Source organism: Biomphalaria glabrata, chromosome 12, assembly GCF_947242115.1.
Source record: "Biomphalaria glabrata chromosome 12, xgBioGlab47.1, whole genome shotgun sequence".
Lineage (NCBI taxonomy): Eukaryota > Metazoa > Mollusca > Gastropoda > Planorbidae > Biomphalaria > Biomphalaria glabrata.
In genome coordinates this window covers 34859019-34883309 of record NC_074722.1, presented here as the reverse complement: position 1 = coordinate 34883309, position 24291 = coordinate 34859019, and the positions used below count along the sequence as shown (strand labels likewise).

General features: G+C 34.1%; 1 protein-coding gene across 4 annotated transcripts in view; it reads left to right on the top strand.

The window, feature by feature from the left end:
- Positions 1-23138, top strand: part of LOC106075114 (ATP-binding cassette sub-family C member 9-like) — a 36568-nt gene extending 13430 nt beyond the window's left edge. For 2 of the 4 annotated variants that reach the window (XM_056006321.1, XM_056006322.1), the window contains exons 16-38: positions 121-216; positions 371-455; positions 902-982; positions 1080-1217; positions 2554-2678; positions 3555-3654; positions 4971-4985; positions 7533-7692; positions 8226-8356; positions 9330-9449; positions 10247-10404; positions 11962-12031; positions 12782-12939; positions 13061-13153; positions 13480-13582; positions 14468-14581; positions 15137-15257; positions 15552-15682; positions 15940-16127; positions 17111-17214; positions 17365-17414; positions 17795-17944; positions 19190-23138. In XM_056006321.1, coding sequence (XP_055862296.1) covers positions 121-216; positions 371-455; positions 902-982; positions 1080-1217; positions 2554-2678; positions 3555-3654; positions 4971-4985; positions 7533-7692; positions 8226-8356; positions 9330-9449; positions 10247-10404; positions 11962-12031; positions 12782-12939; positions 13061-13153; positions 13480-13582; positions 14468-14581; positions 15137-15257; positions 15552-15682; positions 15940-16127; positions 17111-17214; positions 17365-17414; positions 17795-17944; positions 19190-19342 — 2644 coding nt within the window. In that variant the 3' untranslated portion in view covers positions 19343-23138. The remainder of the gene's footprint in view (positions 1-120; positions 217-370; positions 456-901; positions 983-1079; positions 1218-2553; positions 2679-3554; positions 3655-4970; positions 4986-7532; positions 7693-8225; positions 8357-9329; positions 9450-10246; positions 10405-11961; positions 12032-12781; positions 12940-13060; positions 13154-13479; positions 13583-14467; positions 14582-15136; positions 15258-15551; positions 15683-15939; positions 16128-17110; positions 17215-17364; positions 17415-17794; positions 17945-19189) is intronic. The other 2 variants (XM_056006324.1, XM_056006323.1) reach the window with 2 other exon arrangements.
- Positions 23139-24291: the final 1153 nt, after the last annotated feature.

The window sequence follows — 24291 nt, the reverse complement described above, 5'->3', positions numbered from 1 at the left end:
AATCTTAGTCACTTTTAAGCCAAAAAGAAATTGATTTACTATCTTATCAATAACAGTTTGAGATAAAACCTGTTTATCAATGAGTTTTCAGTGTTACTAATTATTAATTTTCCTTCACAGGAATATCAGTATAGCATATGTCTCACAGAGACCTTGGTTGCTGAATGCATCCCTCAAAGAGAACATAACTTTTGGCAAGCCATTTGTATGGAGAAAGTAAGTAGAAAAATACAAAGCACATATCATTATCTTGTTGTTCAATGTCATTAGAAAAACACTAAATGTTCTAAGTGAATGTCACAGTGATTCTCAAACAATGCTGTGACTAGTACTCCAGCTGTGAAAGTTTTGACTTTTTTATAAATTTCAGATACAAGAAAGTCATTTCATCCTGTGCATTAAGTTCTGATATTGACCAGCTGCCTGCAGCAGATAACACTGAAATTGGCGAAAAGGTCAACCTAACATTTTTTATTTGCTTTGACCATTTTGGTGTGCCCTGATATTAATTTAATAGGGAAAAATAATTTTAAAAAATTCCTAATGCAATCAATGCATTTTTTGTTAGGTGATGATTATCCAAGACTTATAGCATTAAAAATGCTTTTAATCTCATAGTTTGAAGTTTGCAGAAAAAATAATTAGATCATCATTATTTTTTTTTTATAAATTATAATAATACTGTTCTATTAAGGGTTAACAAGTGAACACACGTAATAAAGAATACTAAGAAATATATCTTATTAGCTCTAATCTTGTATTGCTTTTTTTGAATGCACTATTGTAAAACAAATTATGTCATGGATAATAAAGATAATAATTATAATTTTTTAATTATTTTTATTATTAATAATAATTATTATTATTGGAAAAAATGTTTATGTCTACTTTGTACTTTTAGGGTGTCAATTTAAGTGGAGGCCAAAAACAGAGAGTAACTATAGCCAGAGCTTTGTATGCCGAGGCAGACGCAATATTTCTAGTAAGTTATGTCTTTGAGTCACTTCTGATTGGCTACTTCTTCAATTAAAATATTTTGTAGTTTTAATTAAAATGTGCTTGCTGTTTGCCTTGTCCAGGATGACCCGTTCTCTGCCCTGGACAGTTATGTGGGCAGGCATGTCATGGAGGAGGCTGTACTGAAGAGGCTCGTTAAGAGGAACAAGACGGTTGTCATGGTTACTCATCACATACAGTACTTGACCTATGCCCACCAGGTAATTTAGTGTGATACTTGTGGATAAAAGTCATTCATTAGGCATTAAAATCCATGGGCTTGAATCCTGGCCTGTGTTTGTTCTATTCTTATTATCTGGTTAGGCTAACTTTAGTCTGAGAGTTACTCATCACATACAGTACTTGACCAATGTCCACCAGGTAGGTTAGTGTGAAACTTATGGATAAAAGTCATTCATTAGGCATTAAAATCCATGGGCTTGTATCCTAGCCTATCTGTGTTTGTTCTATTCTTATTATCTGGTTAGGCTAACATTTATTCTAATGACCTTCAGAAAATAAATTCCACTCAACTCCCCCTTTGCAGACACTGCGCCCACCCTTATGAAACCGTAAACCATATCATCTTTGAATGCCCCTTCCTAATCCACCTTAGGCAGACTCTACTACCAATACAGCCCAACATAACCAACACCCTGTACGGCAGTGCTGAACAACTGAAGAGAACAGCACACTTTGTTTTCTTGGCACAGTCTGCAAAAGAGCTCACAGTTCAGCAGAAGTCAGATAGTTTACCAGTCTTTTGTTGGCTTACACTTTCATTCTGTATGCATGAAATATGAGTATGTATGAAATGTGACTGACGTAATTAGATGAAATAGTCTAGTATACCACAGTGTTGAGCTTTCTGCTTTACATTAGTGAAACATGGTCCACTTACTCTTGGCAGTAAAAAAAATATCCATCATCTCCAATGCTTTAAATAAAGTGGTAAGATATAGAAAGGTAGACGCCTTGGTTGAAATGGACATGTTCACAGAATGCCACAGAGTTGACTTCGACAAAGAATATTGAATGGTGATCTAATAATAGGCTGCAGTCTTCCACATCCCAGATATACTGATGTATGCAAGCATGACATGAAGCTCTTAAGAATTGACCTAAACATGATGCACACGATAGATCCACATGGAGGAATGGTCAGGGATGGTGTACACACCACAAGTAGGAAGATAATGCTGCACCATCTGGTAGTTACAACCTGTGACTGTGGATGTACATCTAAGATAGGCCTCTTTAGTCAGATAAGTTGCAAAGGGAGAAGATCTATCATGCCACTGATAGGATTATTGAAAATATATTTTGCATGGGTCTCAAGTAAAGTACAAGAAATCCATTCAATTCTGCACTTTCAATTATTTCAGCTGTTTACTTGGTAATTCAATTGTCAAATATCTGTGACAAAAACTGCATAAAAATAGGTGGAGCATCATTTAACACTGCAGTCCATTGAATCTGATAGCTGTGTTGATTTATTTAAAAAAAATACATTTATAGCCTAGAAAAGAATGCTAATTAAATGTTGTTTTTTACCAGGTCATTGTCATGTCCAACGGTCATATTCATTATCAAGGGAAAGTGGGCGAAGTGAAGAAGTTTGACCCTGACCTTTATGAAGTCTGGAGGAAAGCCATTAAAGACGCCAAGGCAGCGGAAATAAAGTGGGTAGATATAAGTATGTTGAGATGGGAAATTTAAATGTTTTCCATGACAGATTATGACAGATTAAACTGCTTAAGTGTTGTTAGAGAAGGGGATTTTTAGCTATTTGGCTGTGCAGTTTTCTTTAAAAATCAATTTACTTGTTACTTTGCACAAATATACAACTTAAAAAAAAATATTTTATATAAAAATTTTTTAATAATAATAACAAAACTAATATGTAATAAAATAAAAGTAATAATAATGGATGAGTGCAGTGCTTCATATGACTATGCAAACCAACTAGCGACCTGCATATTGAGTCAGATCTGATACAGACATAGCATAGCTGTTGTCCACTTGGGGGGGGGGGGGGGGGTCAATTTAAGTTTTCTTTTTGTCTTCTGCACCTGTCTTCAGCAAGGGCTTTTGTTTGGGCCTCTAATGTGTGTCCTTTGTGAGAGCTCTCCAAAATATATAAGATTCAACCATTTTATGTAATAGTGTTTGTTTTGTTATTGAGCTATCTGACTGGACTGGGCTAGGGCTGGAATCCTGATGTTGACTAAGAATTTTTATTTGACTTGAACTAAGTTGTGTTTGCGTAGGGCCTTGTTGCTGCAGCAGCATGAAAACCTTTTATCAGATAGCCCCTACTGCCACATCTGTGATGCATTAGCGTGACCAGAGCACACTGAGTGTGCAATAAGAGGACCCTGAAAGATTTGCTAGTACCGGTACTAAAAATAATAATACAAAAAGTGAAGTGCATATTTTGACACTCAGTGTGGTAATTTTGAATCATTCATGAGAATCAAACAGAATAATTTGACAATAATAATGAATTAAATTTAAGGAAGCCTTTCAAAACAATTTTTTTTGCTTTTTTTATTCAGCCAAAAGTTTGAAGGCGGGGATTACCTCCACCTGGAGAGAAAACATAGCGGTGGTAGTCAGGTTAGTCATGATACAATGCCTCGTCCTTCTTCCTCCCAGGTTAGTTTTTTTTTTTTATTTTCTTTTATTTCTCTCACTCATGGTGGTCAGTTTTTACTGTGTACTCACTGGTGTTGGTGCGCTTGTGTAAGTTGCCTGCTTCTTGTATGGGGGGAACAACCACCATTACTTAGATGTTGCTTTAAGTTTCTTCAAGGAAGTTAACAATGGCATTTAAAAGCAGTAATGTGGTTCACTCTAGAGAAAGGTCTAATTAAAATATTTTTTGTACATTTAGTATTTTGCGGAAATTATTTTCATTCCTTGCATTGTAATGAAATGAGAAGCTAGAGTTATTTTTCTTTAATTCAATTTATGAAAACATGCCATGAATATCTAAGGTGTATAAAGAATTAATTAATGTCATCCTGAACTTTGGAAATTTAAAACTACATTAACTAAAAACAGCGAATACAATAAATTAACAACTTTCTTTTTGCTGATCAGATCTCATTTAGAACTATGGTTTTGCCGTTTCACTTTTGGCAAAAGTGAAAGCAGCAATTATCTCCCTGCATGCTTTTCTTAGTGCTAACTTAAATACATTTGTAATAAAAAAGAAATAAAAACTTTGAATACAACTTCATGTGGCTTTCTATTAACACTTGCAATAGCGTCAACACTGACCCAATCAATGTTGTTTTGTCAGTGATTATTAATACCAAGGAAGTATAACCATTCAGTCGATAATTGTCTCTTGAGTGAAGATTTTTGTCTCTCGTAGACAGACTGTTTTTTAGGGCCACCAATAAAATTAATTTAAAAAAATTATTGGGATAAGCTAGGATAGTTTTTTGGTTATAGTGGACGCATGTTATTTAAATTTTTTTTTATTTATAATAGATTAAAAGATGACTACAGCTTAGGTAAGAAAAAAAGCAGAGTAAATCTTGATATTTTAATCCAAATGAAAGAAAAAAATACAATTAAAAAAAATTTTTTTTTTCAAGCATCAAGTAAATTCATTGCAAATCTTATTTTTATATGGGATAAAAGCACCAGTTCAAAACATATTTTTCTGCTGTAAATTTTAAAATTAAATCAAATATCAAAGTTTTTAACAATTATATTTTTTTGATTCTTTGTTTAGTTGGAATGTATTTAATTTGAGTTTGTCTAAAAAAACAACAACTTCTAACCCGTGTTTTCTTTATGGTAATAACTGGGATTCAGAGCTATTTTTATATCAGCGAAGGTTTCTCCGCAACATGTCCCACATTAGTTTGGTTCTCCTTCCTCTTGATATTTTGTCGACACTCTCTGAACTCTTTTGATTTCTTGTGGTGTAACAAAGTTGTGCCCTTCTCATCCCATAGTTCCTTAGACGTCAAGTAAGTATGACTAAAAGAAAGACAACTTTTTCTTTTTCCTCATGTTTTCTCTTTTCATCCATCCCAGGCCTGTGTTGTGAACACATTGGACGTGTTTGTGTGTTAGCACTATTTCACTTGGTGAATGCAAAGCATATGAGTGTCACTTTGTCTTCCAGAAGTTTTTTTTCTAAACGATATTGTATTCAAGTTTTTTGTAATTAGATTGTTTCAATAATGAATTGGAATGTCAATTATTTAAATGTGATACTTGTGATATTGGCATGTAGTTTTCGCTCTTAACTATTACTGTTTATGATGGGGTGTGGTGGCAGAGTTGTAAAGTGCTAAGCTTCTAAACTAAGGGTTCTTAGTTCAAATCCTGGTGAGGACTGGGATTTGATTCAAGATTTTTAGGACGCCTTTCTCTACCTTGGAGAAGTTAATTTGGTTGGTTGTTGTGCTGGCCACATGACACCCTTGTTAATCTTCGGATGTAAAAATAGTTGAACTTTACATCATCTACCCCCATAGATTGCAAAGTCTGAAAGGAATACCGTTTGATTCTATGCTATGAAGAAACAAAAGAAAATGTCAATTGTTATAGTACATTAGAAGTTTATGGGTCCCTTGTAATTGATTGAAGATAATCTGATAATGCCTTATCTTCGGATGTAAAAATAGTTGAACTTTACATCATCTACCCCCATAGATTGCAAAGTCTGAAAGGAATACTGTTTGATTCTATGCTATGAAGAAACAAAAGAAAATGTCAATTGTTATAGTACATTAGAAGTTTATGGGTCCCTTGTAATTGATTGAAGATAATCTGATAATGCCTTATTTTCATTTTATCACCAAATATTGAGTGACCTACAATGGATCAATAGTGTAGTGTCTGTTATAATGGGGAATAGATGAGAATGTTGTCAAGCTATGTTTCTATGACACACTGGAATGGAGCCTTCAGGTCTAATAAAAAAATCTGACTAAAGGAAGAAAAGAATCACCAACAATGAAGTGTTTCTTTGTATTTGCTACCCCTAGTGATGAAGTCACCATGAGCACCCCATTAAGGAACTTTTAGAAATACTTTCAACTCGCCCAAAATGTGGTTAAATATCTATGGATGCAACAGGACAGTGCATCAGAAATTGTTTTTTTCTATATTGTATGGTACTCACAAGATGCACGCAACATTGAACAAAGCAACTATTGCATCAACTTCTGCTTAGAACAATGTGCACATCCTGGTCCTTTGATCTTTTTTTAGACTTTAATTTTTAAAACCCAGTCATCTTATTCACAACTTGAGCGTGAAAAACCCCTGAAGTGTCAAGTCTTGAGTCTCATTTCCACCAGTAATTTTTGTTTTGTCTTGACTAATGCATAGACCAAACTTGTGGCATGCAGCACACCACAAGAGTTTGAAGTTTAGTCAGCCTCAACAAAAGCTGCATAATGACTGGCACATTGTTTGGCTTGAGTTTTGTATCTTTATTTGTTGATAAACTCTCCTAGGTCTGGTGTGTGACTGAAAGCATTATAAGCATGGGTCCCATGTGGCCACCACAGATGTTAGAAGACTCTGACTTCACTATACTGAGCTCCGCATGAATTCAATTTTATTTAGGCTTAAAGTGTCTCTTTTGTAATTTTTTTTAGAATTCTATCATTTTGCTTGTTGATTTTGACACATACTAAATAAATTTTGTAGTAATACAGTCACTAGTATAAAAAGTACTGCATTGATTTTTATAACAGGGATTAAACTTGTCTACTACTATGCTAATCTAATTCTATTATTCAATTCTATTATTAATTCAGGTTGTGGATTAATTATGTTTTGTCATATATATATATATGAAGAGAAACTAACAACAATAATGGTCTGTAGTTTCTAGTCAATTAATATATTAGATCTGAAACAGGGTCATGAATTCACTCTAGAAAAATAAAACAGTAACTCTTCTCAGTTGGAGTTCACAAAAATCAAAGCTAATATTTACATTTGAGTCTATTGTGGTTGATTTTATTCTAGATCATGCTTGGAATTCATTTCTCATCAACAACTAGCTAGTGATCAATTGTGCTTTGCCCTTCTTGAAATTTTTTCCATGTTTTTAAAAAAATTGTTTAATTTTTTTTTTAAACTCAGCATTTGGTTTGCATTTTTGATGACTATTAGCCCACTATACCTTAGTGTTTTATGTTCTTGTACACATTTTGTTTTTACAGATTTGAGTTTTTATCTTTTTTTTTTAAGCTTTTTTTTTAACATCTAATATTTCTACTGGTTGCTATTACTTCCTGTATTGCTTTTTATTGCAGACATATTTCTAATTATTAAACTATATGGATATTTAATTTCTGTGTTTATTTCAATTTTCTATGTGGCATATTTTTAACCTTGTTTTTCTATTATATTTATATGTTTTTTAACCAAAGTAGCTATTTTAGTTTTTGTTTCGTTTATTGTAATCATAACTTTGAATGTGGAGACTAAGAGTTGTTCATTTGAAGTGTCTGGCTTCATACTGACTCCTGATTTTGTACTGCTAATTTCAGTCGCAGCTCAGTGTGCCAGGCATGACTGCGGGATTTCCCGTCACACGCAAAATGTCGGCCATGTCTGTGATGACTGAAGCTAGTAATGAAGATGCAGGAGATCTTAGTCCCCATGATGACGAAGTGGATGAAGGTGCGGCACAAGTGAAAGGTGCTACAGGTAGATCTGTTTGAACTCACTAATAGATTGAATGAATCAACACTGTTCCAAAATAACCAATGTTTGCTTCTACTTGTAACTCATGGTAAAGACCTAGTGGTAAAAATGTACCAGTTTCATTTTTTACTTATTAAAGTTGCTATTATGTTGGTAGGACATTAATTTTAACTAGTGTTTGATATCCATAGAGCCTGAATTAAAAACCAATTTATTGTGGAGGTGCGGTGGATGAGTGGTAAAGCGCTTGGCTTCCGAACCAGGGGGGTCCCAGGTTCAAATCCTGGTAAAGATTGGCATTTTTAATTTCGGGATCTTTGGGCACCTCTGAGTCCACCCAGCTCTAATGGGTACCTGACATTAGTTGGGGAAAAGTAAAGGCGGTTGGTCGTTGTGCTGGCTACATGACACCTTCGTTGACTGTAGGCCACAGAAACAGATGACCACTTGCATATTGTTTCACTTAGGGTTAGTAAATGACATTCTATATCTGTAGACTAAAATATTTATTTTCTTTTACATTTTTTTTCCACCAGACCAATCTGAAGAAAAAGGGAAACTAATCAAGCAGGAGTTTCGAGAAACTGGTGCAGTGAATATGTGGGTCTACTTGAGATATTTACGTTCGTGCTCTGTGACCCTGTGCATATTGTCACTTCTCCTACAAGTAAATGACTTATCTTCACTGTTTAATTACTTATTTTACTGCTGGTAGCCATACTCTCAAAGAGTATTAGTGAGACTAGGTAACTTGGGAAAACAGTTTTCATTTTCCAGATAAAAGAAATTGTGAATATTGCTTTAAAAAAAATGTTTAGGTATTTATTTTAAAAAATAAAAAAAAATAAAAAACTTTCAAAAACGCAATTTTTCATTTTCCAGATTAAAAAAAATTGTGAATATTGCTTTAAAAAAATGTTTAGGTATTTATTTTTAAAAATAAAAAAAAATATAAAACTTTCAAAAACGCAATTTTTCATTTTCCAGATTAAAAAAAATTTTGAATATTGCTTTAAAAAAATGTTTAGGTATTTATTTTTAAAAATAAAAAAAAACAAACCTTTCAAAACGCAATTTTTTATTTGTTGATATCTCAAGTTAATAAATATTTTTAATTTTGTTTTTTTTTCTCTCAAACAATTGCATTGAGCATCTGTATTTACATTCTCAGCTCACTCATTCATTTCGTAATGTGACATTAGTAACTTTGATCTTTTAAAATACACAATGGACAAGTCCAGAACTTGTTCTATTCTCCACATGCATCATTATATTTTGTTCTTGTACTAATATTTGATCCTTGCTTAAGGAAATAAGGGCTTTGTGGCTGAGAGGTAAAGTGCTTGGTCACTGAGGTCAAATCCTGATAAACTTAAGGATTTTTAGGATGCCCCACTTAAGCGTACCTAGCATTGGGGAAGTAAAGGCAGTTGGTTGTTGTGCTGGCCTCATGACACCCTTGTTAGCAGTTGGTCATAGAAACCAATGAGCTTTACATCTTCTGCCTCCATCAATTGCAAGTTCTGAAAGGAGAACTCTTAACTTCCTTTTAAAAGGAAATCTCTTTGCGATGTCAAAAGTAAGTTTAAAAAACAACTAAATTGCCGGCTCATGATTGCGCTTTGCTTTTTCTTTTTCAGCTGATCTATCATTCTTTGATAGTAGCTTCCAACTTTTGGCTCTCTGTGTGGTCCAGCGATTCCAATTTTTATGCACGGAACGCAACAGCTCATGCTAGAAACAACACTGTGGATGTGGAGGTACTGCTCTGGAAAAAGTCTCAAAGAATAATCTTTATTATCTATGAGGACATTTGAGTGAATATGTTCCGACAGACATAACGATCCTAGTTGTACCATCATAATTTTATCATGATGTCATTAAAACTACTATATTAACTTTACTTAGGATTATAAAGTTATCAGGATTAAAAGGGTATTCGTTTTATGTTGCAATTCAGTATAGCATTATAATGTTTAATTACATAATCTATATTAATGTTTGGATAAATGAAATAGTTTTGGTCTAAAACAGCTTGAATATTTGTCTGATTTTTCAGAATTTTTAGGTTGTCTCTTAATCCACCCAAATCTAATCTATCATTAGTTTGGGAATGTAAAGGCTGTTGTTCATGGGGCACATAATACACTCTTTAACAGTCAGCCCTTAAAAGCAGATTACCTTTACATCATATGTCCCCATAGATGGAATGGGTTGCCTGTGTCAGCCGGGAAAACCAGTGACTTGGCAGAGTTTAAATCATTGATTAACATGCATGACTAGATTGACCTGGGGACATCATCTTCTTATTTGAAGTAATGTCTGTATTTTATAAGATAAAAAGATGGCAAGGTCTGTTATGGGCTATCATACATTATAGTCTATTATAGAATGGAGCAATTTAAATCTCTTGCTAGGCAACTTTGTTCAAACTTAGATTTTGATTTATAATGTAAAATTAAATAGAAATATTTGTTTCCATACTGCTGTCACTTTATCACATCCTATATTTTCTTCTATACATAGATATAGATTGTGGTTTTTTTTGTGTCCACAGTTTGACAACACGCCCTACCTCATGACCTTTATCTACCTGTCTGTCGGCTCTGTGCTTGCCACTTTGGTTGGATGTCTTATCATTTATCAGACAGGCTACGTGGCATCTAAGAATCTCTTTACCAACATGTTGGTCACTGCCATGCACTTCCCAATCAGGTCAGTCCATATTTTGTTTAACCCATTAGCTCCTTCTGCTGTCGGAAACGTTTTCCCGTTTTTGTCCTAAACCGTTGTAGAATGTTTCTGAAATTCCCTATTCAATATACTTGATTTAAACATTTTAAAAAGAAAATTTCTTCTAGTCTCGTTGCAAGCGTGATTACAAATCATTTTGGAGATTACCGATTCTATTTTTAATAAAATCGGGAAGATTTTTATTGCTTAAATAATTTTTCAAATGAATAGGCCCAGTGTATAAGCCCCCATGTGGGAAAATGGGTATTTTTGTAGCTTTTTTATATTCTAATGGTAGTAAACGTGTATATATTATTTGAAACTAGACATATTGTTTTATTTTTTAAAGTTGTTTGTTTGTTTATATGTATTAGATCTTAAATTTGATTATTTTTACAAAATAAATATTTTTTAGAATTTTTTTAAAATACAGAGTTATCCCTCTTTGCTTAGGGCCGGGGAAGTGTTTTTCTTAACCGGAAATAGGAGCTATTGGGTTAAGTCAGTCCAAACCTTGTTTAGTTACTGTTCTTGAATTATTCTCAAATGGGTGAATACGTTCCATCAAATACAATTGTTATGAACAGATGAGACTATTAATTATACACCAACAGACTCATCTAGAATAGGTTATGAAGACTTTAATCTTGATTAAGAAACAATAGCATGTCAATTACAACTTTGTTTACATGACGCCATTATTTAGATCCGTCTCTCCCTGCCTCCCTCTTTCAACACGCCTTCCCACCATTCCACATTCACACTATGCTGCGCACGTAACAATAGTGATCCAAATCTTATCCTCATAAGGTTTACTTGACGTAATCCTAAGCCTGTAAACTACCAGTGGAGCATGGGGCCACAACCACACCTCTCCACCAAACTCGGTTCTGAGCATCTTTCTCCATCTGCTCCCATGTCCTTCCAGTACCCTCAGCGTCGCTGAAGACTGACCACTTCCGGGTTTGCTTGGGTCTGCCCACTGTCCTCATTCCTTGCAGATTCCAGTCAAGTGCCTGCCTTTTTACATCGATGGCTGGTTTTAAGAACAATGAAAATGTCTTCCCTACTGCTCTGATGAACTAGAAAACATGAGGGTCAAGGTCTTAATAGTTTATTTTTTTAAAGATTATAGATACAAAATATTTAGAAGTGTTTTCCTTTTTTTTATAACATTTTTTAAAATGATTCATTTATAAACGTGCTGTTTTATTTCTTGAAGTTGGTAGCATACAAAAAAATCAAATTGTTTCATCTCTTATTATTCCAACTTTTCTTATTTACTATGTTTTGTTGTTGTGTCATATTTCTTCTTTTATCCTTTGTTGGGCGTTGTATTTTGTATTTATAAGTAGGGAGATTTTTTTTCTTTAGTTTTTTTTATTCATTACTACTTCTGCTGCTGTTCAACTCTGAACTTATAAACTAAATACTATTTTCATTTTCTTTATTAAGTTATATTTACGTAACCATTTTCAAAGCTTTTGACTCATTTTGTAATATTATCATAATGACTTTGTATATCTATGATGGATATAGGTTCTTTGACACTAATCCAAGTGGAAGGATTATCAACAGATTCTCAGGAGATGTGGTGGCCATTGACCAAGTAAAACTCATTTTTTTTTTAATCTTAATATGAAATGTTAAATTCTAATAAGCTAGAATACGGAAGGGGGTTAGCTGTTGTAGGTGTCCCAATGTCACTAAAGGAATTTGACTTACTAGCTTAGATTTTGAGCGAGAAAAACTTTGCCAAGAGGGACAAAACAAAATTTATTTTTTTTTCAAAATTTTAAAATTAAAGCTGATATGTTAATGATTAAGGCCTTTAACTGAAGATCAATTATATAAATGATTTTTTCCCTTTCGATGATGCTAGACTTGCATGCATAAAGAATGGCAACCTGGTCAAGCGGTATGTGCGCTGAACTAGCTGTCATTGGGTCATCTTATTAGTCCCGAGTTCATATCCTGCCCACTGCCATCTGGGAGGTTTTGGCTAGGATGTAGATTATCTTCCATTCTGAAGAAACACCCTAAACATTTTACAAACATTGTTATAAAGAAATGTACATCTCTCCTCCCTTCTAGATCAGTAGTCTTTAAAGCAACACTTACTTAAGTCAGCCATTTTTTTGTTCAGTAAGAAAAAACAGAATTACAGTTCAACCAGAAGGGAATGGGAAATAAAAGATACACTACAACAACAATACATATACAGCTTAAAAATGTTGTCAACAATGATTGTTTCATAAAACATTCACCCAATAATACTCTAATCAAAAAACATAAATCCATTTACTTAAGTACAAATCAGACAGCAACAATCATAATACATTTTTTTAATTCTCAAAAGCGTCTGGGAGGTCACATAGAGAATCTACTACGCTGTACATTTTTCACCATGTCTGCCATTATTGTCAATGCAGTGACGTCCCCTTACTTCCTTTTTGCTGCTGTGCCCTTTTTCATTTTGTACTACTGCTTGCAACGTTTTTTCCGATCAACTGCAAGGTTAGTCAAAAACATTTGATTCTTATGTTTTATGCTACTGTTATAATTATCATAATAATTATTATATAACAAGAATTGAATTTGAGTAAATCTATGTCTCACAACTTGAAATTATCTCCAGAGAACTGCAGAGGTTAGATAGCATTACAAAATCTCCAATATTCTCTCATTTCTCTGAGACTCTCAATGGTCTGGCAGTCATAAGAGCATTTGGGTAAGTGGTTCACTAATGAATAAAGATACAGTAGAGTCGGGTTAATTGGGCCAGCCGTTACTAAGACTGTAACGATTGGGTCCTAATGTGATCGGATTAACATGATTCAATTGTATAATATGATTTGTGTTGATACTTTTGGATTTGGTCAGAAGAAGCATCTAGTCCTATTGGCCAGTGGTCAGACTAACCTGATTTCACACTTCAAAAACACTACAAACGCTAGACTAAAAACTTATCAATTAATTGGTACAAAGATGAATATTTTTTTTAACATTATTAGATTGATGCCATATGATATAGAATAATTTTTGTTCATGTTTAAGGGTACAGACTGACTTTAAAAGAAGAGCATTCAAATCTATAGATGTGAACGTCACCCCATTTCTGTTCATCCATACAGCCAACCGGTGGCTCGGGATACGTCTGGTAAATGGAATTTCTAGTTTTCTTGTGGATAAATAAACTTGTAACTATTATCTTAATACCATTTTTTTTTTACTTAACTCTTTGTTTCCTAATTGACGATGCCAACATTGATATGACTCCCATCAAACTAAATTATTATTTTTTTTTTTTATTTATAAACTTTAATTTGTGTTGTAAAAAGGGTATGCATTCTCCTATAATTCAATACCCAATATAACATTTCTGAAAACAAACAAAAAAAGTTATTGAAGTTTAATCATAACAGGACAGTGAAAAGCAAATGAGAAAAATGAATAATACTATTGGAACAAGAAAAATAATTATGGAGGGAAAGAGTTAAAGCATTCAAAATCTAATGAATTGTTTCTTGTTATTCATTAATGGGAAGAGTTTAAAGTTAGCAACATGAAGAGATCTCTAGTTTTCAAAGAAAGCAGCCCACCTTGTCAACACAAGAATCTCTTTACTCTCTCATGTAATAGTTTGTGTATTAATGTTTATAGTATTGCGCCTCTTCCATGCTTCTAAAATGTGCTCAGAGCACTTTGGTCCTATCTCTTTTTTGGACATGTGGTGGAAGCGGGTATAAGGAAAAAAAGGTATAAGTTCTGCCTGTAGACACTCAGCAGACTCAACTCTGCAGACAGACAAAGCTTAGCAGACATGACTCAAAATTCAAAATTCTCAATTCAAAATTTCCTAGCTGGATTTGAACTCCCTCAGTTAGCTAGCCACTCAGCCACCCATCCCATTGTTGAAAGAGTTTTTAGGGTTGCCTTTAGTCTAGGATAGTGGGAAATGGGTGAAAACACTTCTGTCCTTTAAGTTGAAATCAGTATAGGTAATTGATTAAATGACTTCTGTTCCAACTGTTTGATCCTTTAGGATTACATGAGCTGTCTGATGGTCTTTATCTCTACTGTGGCCAGCTTGAGTTCTGGGCTACATGGAATGTCTAATCCAGCATTTATAGGATTGTGCATCACATATGCACTTATGGTAAGCTTACATGTTCCCCAGTTTGACTAGCTGTTAGATGTGTTTCCTTGAATGTACCTAGCCTCCATCTTCAACATTTTTATGGGCGCGACATGGCCTAAATTGTGCCGATGTGCCCCCCCCCCACTCCCCCCAAATAAAAAATATCTCCAACATTTATGAGACAATCTGATCTAATATCCACTATCAACTTTCAATATTGACACTGTCATCATAATATACGCTAATGCTATTGCACCTTGGTAACAATGCAAGCGGGTAACAAGTCATTTTGGTGTGAGTGGAAACACTGTAGCAGACCAAGGAAGGGCTAACATCACCTACAGTGACTTCCCATCATGCTCTGGCAACAGTCCAAAAAATAGAAATGGGAAAAGTGGTTACTAGTCCCAAAAAAAGCCAGCAGAGACTGAGAGTAAATGAAGAGCCATGATCAGGCCTGTCAGTGGTGGAGCTTGCCCAGGCCTGGCTAGGTATTTTGGTGTTTGACATATATATTTAGTCAATAATACAATTTTGTCAAAACCATACAAATATGCATACATTTTGAACCAGGTCTCAGGACAGTTGAATTGGATTGTACGTATTTCAACTGAGGTGGAGATGAGCATGAATGCAGTCGAGAGAGTCTTGGAATACACTGACATGGAAGTGGAAAAGTTAGTCACAGCCGAAGGTAGGCCAACTTTTGTCCTTAGTATCTTAGTAATTGTGTTCAGCGTGATGAGAACTATTGGGACCGTTCATCATCACATCACATATAATTAGTCAACACTAAAAAAAAAGTTACTTCAATTAAGATAGTTTAAGTGATTTATTTTATTTTAGATACAGTAGACCAATTTTGTGTATAGACAGTTCAAAGTTAATATTTTCACATGTATATTTAATTTACCTACTGCAGCTAAAGTGAGCTGAAACTATTTTGTAAGCTTGTCAGCATGCTGTTGTTTTTTATCTCCTTGTCAAGCTGCCGTCTCAGTTCCTGAGTCCTGGCCCAGTGTTGGCAGGGTAGAATTCATTGACGTCACCTTGAGCTATGCTCTGGACCAAGACCCTGTACTACATAAAGCTTCATTTGTAATAGAGGGGGGACAGAAGGTAGGGGATTATTTCATTCTGGAAGAAGTTGTTTTGAAATAGTTCAATATAGTGGTTTTCATATTTTACATAAATATTTTGTATAAGAATCTCAAGTGCACATCTGCCCAAACTCTAAAGTTGTCTAACCCTTACTCTCTCTCAAATGTTCTTACTTTTTTTTCTACATTTAAAAGAAAATTAATTTTTCCAACTATTTGGTTTTCTCCTAATGGATTGATTTGTTATTGAGTGAACAAGTTGTTGTTTTTTGCCAGATTGGTATTTGTGGCAGGACAGGAAGTGGGAAGTCCTCCACCATTCTTGCTCTTTTTCGAATGCTGGAGATTATCGAAGGCACTATCTTGATAGACTCCTTGGACATTAAGAGAGTTGACCTTGCCACACTGCGGGCTAGGCTGGCCATCATTCCTCAGGATCCAGTACTTTTTACAGGAACTATCAGGTTGGAACTTATCATTTGAATATGAAACGTCTCTTGTAGACTTCTATTAAGTTTAGTGAAACTTGCTTGAGCTTGTTATGACAATCAATAGATAAATGGGATTAATGTCTAAAATCGAATGCATATTTTTGTTGTGATTGTAAAATTTTTATGCATTTTTATAAATAATAAAAGCTTTATGGATGTTTGGATAGGTGGATAATCACTTAGAAAGACTGAATGACCAGAGCATGAATAGTGCTGTGCTAAATAGCAAATGTTTCTGATATAAAACTTTTCAATTAGTAATGCCAAATGCATACATGTAGACTATCTGTGTCTCATTTAAGTTTATTGAAACTTGCTTGAAGTAGCCTGGGAATCGAGAGTAAGATGATATAAAAATGATTCATGAATACATTTTGCAAACACATTTAAGAAACGGCTTGTTTTGATACATTTTGAGATGATTGATTTCTTGTGTATGTTAAATATCATGGTATCATGTGTATTACAAATGTAGCACTCACCAAGAAAAGACTTAATGACTATCAACAATTAACTTGATTAATCTAGACATTCAATCTTCATTAGTACATGCTGTCTCATTCAGCACTCTACTGTTCACTGGCCGACACAACACACTTTATTAGCAGTTTTAAAAGTTAAGAATAAAGGTTAACTAGTTTGTCCATACACAATAACACTGCTTGTCACTCAAAACTAACACACATACTTTGTGTGTTATTATTACTCTGACCAAGACCATTTGTTATATAGGGCCTCAACACTGACCTGCAACGTCACAACCTGTGGGCAATTTAGAACAGTAGCTCGTTGCCACCTGTCTGTCTGTACAACACGGCCACAAGGTATTGGTCTAAACTGCCCACAGGTTGTGACGTTGCAGGTCAGTGTCTCACTCTGACCAAGCTAATGTTGACTTCCCTGGTTTGGTTTATTGAGAATAACTTTCCACCACTATCTCTCTCTATGTTTTGCAGATTTAACCTTGACCCCAATAATGTCAAGTCTGATGAAAAGTTGTGGTCAGTATTGGAAACTGTCCAGATGAAAGAAGCTGTGACTGCCCTGCCAGAACAGTTAGGTTAGTACTTAGGCTATTGGGGCAATGACTAGAGTCTCTTGTTTTTTTTTTGTGTGTTTGATTATGCTTGTTGTGTTTCTTTGATTGATCTATGAGATTAGAACATCAGGTAAACTCAAAAAATAAAAGTGGATTTTTATTTTTAAACAGATGCCCAAGTTACTGAAGGGGGAGATAATCTAAGTGTGGGCCAGCGGCAGGTGAGTTTTTCTCTCTATCATATGACAAGAAGTGAGTGATTTTTTACATTTATTGAATCATTAAACCCTTGGGGGGTACAAAAAATAGTAACTTACACAAACAAAAAATATTCTTGAAAGAAACATAGGTTTTTTATAAAAATTCTATCTCATATCCTATTGCTACCACAATTATCTTTTCAATTCTGTCAATATAAGATCATTTATCCACCTCTGTAACATTCATCATAGACCGATATAACTAGTGTTTTAGTTCGGTTTCATTATTTTTACATGAACCACTAGGTATAGTTGTGGATGCATGTAGGTCATAATAATTGTTAGACAAGTAAAATTAGATTATTTCTTGAATAAGAAGCACCCATCTGCTCATCTTGCAGTTAATATGCATGGCTCGGGCATTTCTGAGAGATGCCAAGATCATCATCATGGACGAAGCCACAGCCTCCATTGACCAGGAAACTGACAGCAAGATCCAGTCCATTTTACACAGTGCCTCCCAGCAGCATAAAACTATTATAACAATTGCTGTAAGTAGAAAGTTTGAAACTTGAAGCTGAAAGGGGGAGGGAGAGGTATTTGAGGAAAACAAATGAAAAGTTGACAGACATTGAATAATTATAATACTGTCAGATAAAAATGTCCCTGCAGGTATAAGGTATTTCAAGAAACGTATTTCAAAAAATGTATTTGACTTAAAATTTCAAAATGATAAAAGTTAAATTTTAACATTTTTCATGAATTGACTTTTTTTCTGGGACATACTTAGCCACCATATTGGATGGCTGCCTGGTCATTTGTATGCGGTCTGGACTGTTTTTTGGTGGTCCCTGGTTTGAACCCTGCCATCCCCCCGTCCTGCAGGAGGTTTGGGTTAGGATGTAATAATCTTCAAGTCCGATGAAAAACATAAATCAGCATAGGATGAATCATCATCATCTGTATTTTATAAGATATATATATATGATAGTAACAAACTAAACATTTGTAATAAAAATAAATTTCCTCTTTTAGACCTTTAGGGTAGATGATGTTAAGCTATCTGTTTCTTTTTTTTTTATGGTTAAGAAGGGTGTCATGTGGCCAGCTCATTGGACAACCACCTCACTATCCCCAACAAATGTCATGGAAAATAATTAGAGGTGGGTGGGTTCACTGACATTTTAAAAATTGCAAAGCTAAAAGGCCCAGTCTTACTGAGGCTTCTCTTTTTGGAGTCCAGGAGATTTACTTGTCAGCTGACTCACATATGTAATAGCTACAATATCTTCTTATCTTATATAATACAGAGGTTACTTCAAAAAAGAAGATGAATACAATACAATGTGTTCTCTTTTTGGTTGACATTTAGTATTAAACTGGTTTTTTAGCTGGTTTGAGAAATACAAATTGACAAGATCATTTAGTGATTAAAATAATATAAAATAAAAAAATCCTCTGTCTTTTTAAGGAATCATACTCTGAAAATAAATTTAAAGAGCATTTAGAAAACCAGTTTAAAATTTTATCTGTATTCCATGTAATTACTATAAATTGTGATATCCATTATATAATCAATTAATGCTGACAATTAATGTTTTATTATTAGTGAATGTGAAATATATTTTTCCCTTAAATATATATATGAATTAACATTTCGTTTTCCCATGCTAAAACACAAACATTTGGATATAGGGTGGACAGGTCTTAAATGATATAGTAATGTTTGGTTTTTGTTTCATTAATTGAGGATGATTAGTGTTTTATTTGTTTTCATTTGTCTGTTCCATCTTTAGCATCGCATATCAACCATCATGAACTACGACAAAGTATTGGTCTTAGAATACGGTGAAGTGAAAGAGTTTGGACCCCCGACAGAACTGGCTAGCAATGAGCTCAGTGTATTTTACAGCCTCTTGCACGGGACACAAGACTCAAACATCAAATGAGCGTTGTGTGCTCACCAAAATGGAATCCTAAACTGCTGGACATATCAACCCTTCCCAAGCCTTCTTTATCATCATTTGTTCTACTGGTAACTGTCTCAACTGCATCAGGCTGTGAGTCCTCTCAGGTAGACGCAACAACAGCCGACCATATTAAATAGAATTCGTAATTGGATTAAATAGAAAATTAAATACAAGGATAATTTGTTTCCCACAAGCTCAACTAACTAAATGCTTTCTTGTAAATAAGTCTACTTTCCCCCAGGGGAAAGGCTTTGTATAAAACTTCCTGAAATGTCTTTTCCCCATTGGTGACGCTCGATTGGTTCAGGACATGATTAGATAATGTTGTTAGTGTGCGACCACCTGTACACTATTTGGGCAACTTGGCAAAGCTTTGTTAAAGCTTGTTAGATTCAGATTTATTTTTTTTTAACTATTTTTGAGTCTTGGCATGTAGATTTTTATTTGGCCCGATTGCTTGCAAATGTAAAATATATTTTTGGAATGTTTTTTATCATTTCTTACCGGTTTTTTGGTCATAACCTATTTCTCTGTTCAACAAACTCTCATTGTGTTCTGGTTCATGTGATTGAGAATTTTTTGTATTTATTACTTGGTTTTATAAACCTCAGTTGACATCAACAGACTTACCTCTGAAGCATCTTTCTAACTATGTAGCCTTCCTCTGTTAGCTGTCTTATCCCTAAATACCTACAATTCCCTATGTAGCGTTCCTCTGTTAGCTGTCTTAGCCCTCGCTGCAAGTTTTTAGGTAGCTTTTCTCTGTTAGCTGTCTTAGCCCTTGCTGCAAGTTTTTAGGTAGCTTTCCTCTGTTAGCTGTCTTAGCCCTCGCTGCTAGTCCGTACGCAGTTTTCCCATTTGCTCTTTTAGCCTCACTAAAAGCTCCCACAAGGTCTGAAAAGGGAACTTTACATTTTACTTTACAAAAGCTCCCATAGCTTCCAACTGATGGACTTAAAGCCCTGCTGTTAGATTGTTTCATCGTGACAAAAGGTCAGGGCTGTGAGAGTCTTTGTCATAGTACCCTGTTCTTTTTTGTGTGTAACTACTTGATTGTACATTATTAGATAAGTCATGAATCTATAGAGTGTGCTAGTGTATAATGTTAGGCACTTCCACGCTGTGTCTTATGCAGATAAGTCAAATGGAGGTAACTCTCAAATAATGAAATCAAATAACACAGGCCAAAGGCCAACAGTATAAGTTAATCGACGCTGATACCGAATGTTGAAGCTAAATTTCTACATTCATAAAACCTGCCTCTCTCTATAGCCATCGAAAGTAGTCTACATTACACTATTCTTCCCAAGATTCCTAGTCTTGTGTTTACTAGTCTTGTCATTGTATCTAAGTCAAAACTTTCTCTTTCTATGAAACAAATAATTAATTCCTAGTTGTACCATAATAAAATCAGATCTAACATAAAATTAGCAATGAGAAAATACTATGAGTCCATCTAGCAGGTGCAAGTTAACCATTCAAGGGAGGCTAATGTAACATTCATAATAGTTTGTGGTTGAAATCCTTCATTAGGAAAGCTATTTATTTCTGTGGAGAGTGAGACAAGTGTTTGTGACTTGGCTTGATATGTGTGTGTGTTGTCTCTAAATGTAAAAGTCAAGGTGCCAAAGAATACTTTGAAATATGTCAAACTTACAAATATCACTCATACATTCACACTGAGACGCTATCCCACTTACCAACCCACTCACAGTCTCACACACTTACCAGCCTACTCACACTGTCTCACACACTTACCTACCTACTCACACTATCCTTTACACCAACCCACTTACTATTTCTCACACACTTACCAACCCACTCACACTATCCCTCACACCAACCCACCCACACTATCCCACTGACACCATCCCGGTTTTGATCATTATTTATCAACTCTTAGCGTTTGTGACTCTCCCCCCCCCCCCCCCTCTTATTTTAATTTGAACTTCAAAGCCATAGTTACAGATGTGTTCATGTGACCCAATGAAACAAAGGTGAACAAAGTTGCTGGTAGGATTTTTCATAAGAGTTAAGAAATCACACACAAAAATTAATTCTGTCGAATATTTTTTTTTCTATTTTTAAGTTATTGTTCACATCTAATTAAAACTTTTAAAATTTGTTTTCCCCGATAATGGAATTGTATTGGATACTCTCACCATTGTATTGGATACTCTCACTGGATTTTCAAAAAACAACTGTTTTTATCTTACAAATAAATTGCTTAGACATCTTAAAATGCCAACAACAAACCTTTGAGTTGGGTCACTTTGAAATGTTATTTTAACATAATTAGTTCTTATCACTGGCATTTTAATCTTGTTACATTTTAAAATCTTGTATCAAAGCCACCACTGGACAGAAACAAAGCAATTATGTTTTTGTTGTAGCTTAATGGAAAGGCCTTTAGTTTATAACTCATGAATGACGCAACACATTGTGAGGCCATTAGTTTATAATTCATGAATGACGCAACACATTGTGAGACACCTTTCATTAATACCTAAATTTTTTGTTGAAGTTCTATTTTCGTACCAATATCCATGTTCTCAACAATATGTACATAGCATATATATATATATATACATGATGTTGATCTATTTAAATTTTGTGTACTTAACATATTTATATCATCACTGATGTCTTTGCACAATGAGACCATAACTTAGTTACAGCATTGATGTTTTTATTTTAATTGTGTTCATAGCAAAGTTGTATGATTTATACCTTTTTAAAAATATGTAAAATGTACCTGGCATATTGAGGTAGTCAGTAATCTATTGAAGTAATTAGCAATGTATTGAGGCTTATATGGCTCCCTCTGTCTCAGAAGACAATCGATACGCCCTGATGAGTCACTGGTTTTGGTTATTCTGTTGAGGTATAGTCAGAAACCTATGTGATTTTGACTCACAGGGAGCTACTGAAGGCTTGAGAAACTTTTCTTAAGTGACGATGTGTTCTTGAAGTAGTTTTTATAAAATATTTATATGCATATATAATTCATTAACTAACTAAACAGTGCTACTGTATATAAAAAAATAACCAAAAATAACAACTCCTGTGTAAGGTCTAATGTGAACTTTTGGAATGATAAAAAAATGGTTGTGGTTTCTTAAAGATGCTTGAATAGTGCATCTAATTCTAAAATTCAAATTTGAACATTTTCTTTTACATATATATAAACTAATAGTAATGTATTTATTACTTCATGTCACAGAAATACCATTTTTAAATGTCATTTTGTCACTCTAAGAAATCAGCTTAGCAGACTATTGATCTTTGAGTCATTTGCACATCTTATCAACTATCCTATGTAAGAAATGATGAAAGCCTATTGTGATGGCCTCCAAATCTGATGTAAGAGTACAATGTTTTCTGTTGAATATGTTTTTTGTGATGATATTATACTTAATAGTCCGTCATCAATCTGTCAGCAGTTTTTTTTTATATACATATTATATACACATGTATACACAGAGGGATTCTCTTAATGCTAAACCCCAGAGAACATAAAGTATTGTTTTTAAGCTCTAAATTATGAATCTTATTATGGAGATTTGAGAAGCAAAACTACTGGGGATTTTCACACTAAACTTTAATCATGCTAATCTGCTCTTTTGTTTTCACTGTTATTTTTAAGACCTGGTAACATGCTGTAAGCAATAAAATGCAGAAAGAAAGAAAAGAAAGCCATGTGAAGAAATGTGGTGGTGATAGATTGGAAGCTGAAGAAAAAATAGAAACATTGGGAAAGATTTTGAAATACACAAAATAAAATAAGCAATATGAAAGAGGCCATATTGAAATACTCTGTTTCTAGCTAAATAATGAAAATGACGTATTGTTACTAGTGAAAGAACTTAGACTTTGGATTCTATACTGCTAAACTTGCACAAAACTTAGGAAATGGTTTAAGATACTTCTCACTACTTCCTATTTTTTACACCAAAAAGCGTGCTATTTATTGGTTAACTTCCATATAAAAATCTCCAGCAATGTCATTGTGACAGCAGTCTTCTTTTGCCCTGTTAACTGATCCGTGTCACTGCGTCGCATTCTACTGTTTTCCACAGCAATGGCAAATATTGCCAGCTTCCAGTAACAATGAAAATTTTTATTTCTGAGGCATATTAAAATGTTTTCTTGGAAGATTTTTTTTTTTGAGGTTTAGCATTGTTAGAATCACACTATGTACCGATGACAAAGATATTTTACACTTATAACCTATAATTTGATCAAGAGTCTCTGTGGTTTACCTTAGGCTGTGATTGTTCTTTTCTTTTTTTTTATTACATCTGTTGTTTTTATGTTATTATGTCAAATTCAAAGACAATCTGGCACAAAGAGAAGTTTTATTTTTAAATAGTCCCAACTGTTTTTGTAATATAATTATTATATACTTATTTGTATAAGTAAAAGTGGGATTATAACCGTTTCGTTTCCACCATTTTTAGTCTACAATATTTTATTTTACTAAGAAATAATTTATTTATAACTTGAATTTCTTAGAAGGCTACACAACTTAAGATTTAGTTTTGACATTATTGAGCATTACTTTATGTATTTGTAATTTATCGGCAAATGTAGTTAAGTCACTTGACGTGACAGATCATGATGATCACCTCTTTTTAATGTTGAATTTTGTTTGGAGACCAGCCGTTGGTTGTTACTTGTCTTAAAAACTATTTGATCAGCCGTTCATTGAACTTCTCTGTAACTTACTTGATTTCTGAACTCAGTTGTTGTCAATTTGATGCTCTTGTTAAATCATGTCTTCTACACTTGTCACTCATCTAGCCTTAGTAACTCTTTCTTTGGTTAAATAATTTAATTTTTTTTTTAAATTTGTCATCTGTTTTTTTGCTCCAGCGTCATTTTGACTAAATAATTGAATGTGTCCTAGTCAGTTTGCTCAGCCCATT